General features: G+C 36.2%; 1 protein-coding gene across 1 annotated transcript in view; it reads right to left on the reverse strand.

Annotated features, from left to right (window-relative positions):
* Nucleotides 1-5,188, reverse strand: part of LOC106878544 (serine/threonine-protein kinase ULK4) — a 44,070-nt gene that overhangs the window by 16,086 nt on the left and 22,796 nt on the right. Inside the window, exons 15-19 of the mRNA XM_052974536.1 lie at nucleotides 4,457-4,564; nucleotides 3,647-3,730; nucleotides 1,678-1,752; nucleotides 1,287-1,373; nucleotides 294-482 (exon numbers count right to left, since the gene is read on the reverse strand). Of these exons, the coding sequence (XP_052830496.1) occupies nucleotides 294-482; nucleotides 1,287-1,373; nucleotides 1,678-1,752; nucleotides 3,647-3,730; nucleotides 4,457-4,564 (543 nt within the window). The remainder of the gene's footprint in view (nucleotides 1-293; nucleotides 483-1,286; nucleotides 1,374-1,677; nucleotides 1,753-3,646; nucleotides 3,731-4,456; nucleotides 4,565-5,188) is intronic.

Consider the following 5,188-nt stretch of genomic DNA (forward strand, 5'->3'; position numbering starts at 1 on the left):
ATATATACATACGTACATGTGGGTGGGTATGTTTGTGTCTCCTTGTCTTGACATCACATGATAATTATAAATGAGTATCAGTCATACGAGCAATGTCATTCATTTCCAATATTCTGCGAAAATATGTCTGGCCACAGGGAAATATTGCTTTGCTTGGAAGCAAGTGAAGGTTGGCAGCAAGAAGGGCATCATTCAGGCATAGAATATCTGTCTCATTATATCCAAACCAACCCATGCAAGCATGGAAAAGAGGACTTAAAATAATGATGATGATGATGATGATGATGATATACAATTACCTTATCTTGAAGTAGACGGGGAACACAATAACCTGCACTGAGGAGTGCACCAAACATGGTGATTACTGCCTGATGTATTCGAGTGATGCCAGATGAAAAAGTGTCCAGTACACTGGCAACACCAACAGAATCAAGAACATTCTGAAAGACACTTACAGATAGTCTGGTGATTCGACACAATGCCTAAATCAGGGAGAGTAAAAATAAATAAATAAATAAATAAATAAATATTGTAAGTATGAAATTTTATTTTCCTTTTTCTGCATGACAGAAATTCTAGCTGTTAATAGAGGAATTATATTACAAAGTTTGGTATAAATGTTGCAAAATGCAAGTTGAGATGAACCGTCACCCTAGCAATAAAATGAAAATATAATTGATAAGACGAGAAGTCAAAAACATGTCATCTGCTCAGCAGAACTGTTCCAGAATTTAGATTTCATAGATTCTGACTATCAGATTAAATGATTACTTGTACTTGATGTTAAGTTTGGTAGTACTCCAATTGTACTATGTGTATTTTAAGTTTCAAACATTTACTTTAAACAAGACAAAAATAACATAATCTTTCACCGATGAAAAATTTGATCTAATTTTTACTAATTAAAATCATTAAAACCAGAAATATTTATGATGGGTTTATAAGGGGGCATCAATTTTTTTTTCAAAAATATGTTTCATTATATGAACTTCTGAAACCTTTAAATCACTTTTTCATGCAAACTTGGCTTGTTGGACCAACAATACAGCTTCTCCACATACACCTCAATATTGTATGCTTTGATAACTGCAGCATAATCTTTTTAGGTGGTAATACCTTTTCAATTTTATCTACTTCTAACTAGAATATTCCCTACAACCAGTTCACAATACTTCTTCCATGAGCAATTATTCATTTTTATCGTATATCCACAGAAAGTCAGTTACATTTCTACACAGAAGTTACTGTTTTTTAAATGAAAGGGTATGGTATTATAAAAATCTTACCAGTATGACTGTAATTTGCAAGGAATCCATGGCTGTTTGTTTGTAAAGATACCAAAGTGACTGACCTATTTCATTTGTAGCAAATTTCTGGAAGAGATAATCACAAATTTCTTTTAAAAGTTTGGATAAGTATCTGAATATTAAATATTGGAAAAACCAAAACAAACACATACCAAAAAGATCCTCAAATATCTGGTAATAATTGCAATGCACACACATACATTATTTATTGAATATATATAGATTCTATTTTGCATTCAGTTCTCCATCACTGGAATCATTTTTTCATAAATTTCAACATTTCTATATAGAGAGATAAATATCATTTTAGAAGTAAAAATTATCCATAGCTATTTCCAACACCCCAGTATTTTGCAGATATTGGACTTACCTGAGCATGATGACCAAATGTTGTGGTCACATTCTCAATTATTTTAGCAGCCAAATGGTTCACAATGATATCACCCTGAAAAGTACCAAAGAATATTGTTCTACAAATGCTGGTTCTTATTTTTATAGCCCCATGAAACACACCAGTCATATACATATTAATATACTCAGATATACACATTCACACAGACATACATATTTATGTAACTGTTGTTGTTGGCACTCCGTCGCTTACGACGTCGAGGGTTCCAGTTGATCCGATCAACGGAACAGCCTGCTCGTGAAATTAACGTGCAAGTGGCTGAGCACTCCATAGACACATGTACACTTAACGTAGTTCTCAGGGATATTCAGCATGACACAGTGTGACAAGGCTGACCCTTTGAATTACAGGCACAACAGAAACAGGAAGTAAGAGTGAGAGAAAGTTGTGGTGAAAGAGTACAGCAGGGTTCACCACCATCCCCTGCCGGAGCCTCATGGAGCTTTAGGTGTTTTCGCTCAATGAACACTCACAACGCCTGGTCTGGGAATTGAAACCGCGATCCTATGACCGCGAGTCTGCTGCTCTAACCACTGGGCCATTGTGCCTCCACTTTATGTAACTATACACAGTGAGACATGTATTACTCTTCTTTACTAGGAAATAAGATAGATAATATTGCTACGAGCGTTGAATGATATACCATGCTTGAGAAAACCTGTCAAGACAAGTGAAATCATAGTCATAGCCGATGCCAGTGTTGTACAACTGGCACTCATGCCGATGGCATGTAAAAAGCACTGCTCAAACGTTGGGCCTCACAGAGGCAGTGACAAGGGACCGAGATCTTTAGTGATACATTGTGCTTGAGAAGAGTCAAGCCAAGTGAGATCGTAGTCATGGCCGATGCTGGTGTTACGCAACTGGCACCTGTACCAGTGGCATGTAATAGGCACCCACTACACTCTTGGAGTGGTTGGCGTTAGGAAGGGCATCCAGCCATAGAAACCATGCCGAATCAGATTGGAACCTGGTGCAGCTCCTCAGCTTAGCCAGTTTTCAGTCAAACTGTCTAACATGGAAAACAGGCATTAAATGACGATGATGATGATGATGAAACCTATTTGATAAATTTTTCTTTGAAAATTTCCAATATGGTAAAAATATCAAAATTTCTTGTACCACTCTTCATATTTTGTCTGAGGATTCGAGACATAAAACGTTGAATTACAAAGTATAAAGTGTTACCTCAATATATATAATACTCCTCTCTACATATATTACCCTCTTTTACTTGTTTTCAGTCATTTGACTGCGGCCATGCTGGAGCACCGCCTTTGGTTGACAAATTGACCCCAGGACTTATTTTCTGGAAACCTAGTACTTATCCTATCGGTCTCTTTTGCTGAACTGCTAGGTTACGGTGACATAAACACACCACTATCGGTTGTCAAGCTATGTTGGGGGGACAAACACAGAAACGCATATATATACATATATACGATGGGCTTCTTTCAGTTTCTGTCTACCAAATCCACTCATGAGACTTTGGTCAGCCTGAGGCTATAGGAGAAGACACTTGCCCAAGGTGTCACGCAATGGGAATGAACCCAGAACCATGTGGTTGGTAAGCAAGCTACTTACCACGCAGCTACTCCTGCGCCCCATTGTTGAGTGCTTTTTTTAATCTTTCTTGTTTACACTCAAATACTTGTACATGCACACACACACACACACACACACACACAAGAATGTAAGTATATAAGTGTATAGAAGAATATTAGTGAGACAACACTGATAATTAAACAGAACAGAAAAGTGAATAAATATGGCAGTGACATATTAATAATCACACTGGATATATTCATCACAAACACATACCTACAGAGGCACATACAAAACATACACACCCTCATGAAGATAAATGTCATCAATAATAATGAAATCATTATACACAGGTTAAACTTTGAAACAAAACCATACTTACCTCTTCACGGCAACATTTAGCAATAATTGTGTGTGTCATTGTAGGAACAGACCAGTTTTCGATACTCTCGCCTCTTTGACTTTCCTAAAATAACAAGCAAGAATAAGTAAGAAAATTCAGATATATTTTAATTAGACATAAATTCAGCGGTTTTTCTCCGTCAGTTTTAAATTTGGCTTGTATATAAACTTAGCTTTGTTTCTTCATTAATGCTTTTTGTTTTCCCTAGCATGTCTATATAAGACTGATGTACTTCTAAGAATTGAACTTGATAAGTTTTAAGGCATGTGCCAGAGCCACATTAAAAGCACCCAGCCACACACTGTAAAGTTGCTGGTCTTAGGAAGGGCATCCAGCCATAGAAACCATGCCAAAGCTGACATTAGAGCCTGGAGCAGTCTCCTGATTCACCTGCTCCTGTCAAACAGTCCAACCCATGCCAGCATGGAAAACAGAATCTAAATAGCAATGACAATGATGCATCTTCACTCTTTTTACCACCACTGATTCTCTCATCTATAACTCTTGCAGGTTAACTAGTTCTTCAAGTAATAGATACAGGCTTCATGTCTTGCTATTGGACAGAATTTGTAAAACATTGATTGAAGAAAATATCTTGTCATATTTGGTAACCGCCCTTCTCCTTCTGAGTCCAAATCTCAATCAGTTCAACTTTAGAGGTTGATAAAATAAGTAGAGGGATCAATGTAATCAACTATATTCTAGAAGGCAGTGCTACAGTATGGTTACAATCCAATGACAAGAACAAGTAAAAGAACGATGTGTGTGTGTGTGTATGTGTTTACTTACTTGACAAGCCACAAGAAAGAGAAGTTCCCCAACAGCAGGCAGTAAGCTGTGCCGCAGTTTACCATTTTTAAGATTGTCACGGAGTAATTCAGTAAATATAGTGATGGGCTGGAAATAAAGTTTAAAAAAAAAAAACCATTCAGTTATTTCATATTAATTAATGAAAAAAAAAAAAACTCATGATGTTATTTGTGTAGTTGTGATAGTTGCTTTTTGTTCTTGAATAATCAATAATCAGTTTTAAATGAACACCCTTTTGAGAAATAACAATTAGATATTTAGTGAAGCCTCATTAAATACCCTTGTTAAATGTTTCACTCAATCTAGTTACCTAATATTAACCCTCTTGTCAATTTATCATATTTCTTTTGAAACACACTGCCTTTGTTTCACTCAATTTTGAAAATAAGGACAAATTTAGGAAATTAACTGTCATTAAACTGGTGTTTGGAATTTAAATTAACATGAAATTTTGATAGATTTTAATTTACTCTTTTCAGTCATTTGACTGCGGCCATGCTGGAGCACCACCTTTATAGTCGAGCAAATCGACCCCAGAGCTTATTCTTTGTAAGCCTAGTACTTACTCTATTGGTGTCTTTTGCCGAACCGCTAAGTTACGGGGACGTAAACACACCAGCATCGATTGTCAAGCAACGCTGGGGGGACAAACAGACACACAAACACACACACACACATATATATATATATATATATATATATATATATATA

Source organism: Octopus bimaculoides, chromosome 18 (genome assembly GCF_001194135.2).
Source record: "Octopus bimaculoides isolate UCB-OBI-ISO-001 chromosome 18, ASM119413v2, whole genome shotgun sequence".
NCBI lineage: Eukaryota > Metazoa > Mollusca > Cephalopoda > Octopoda > Octopodidae > Octopus > Octopus bimaculoides.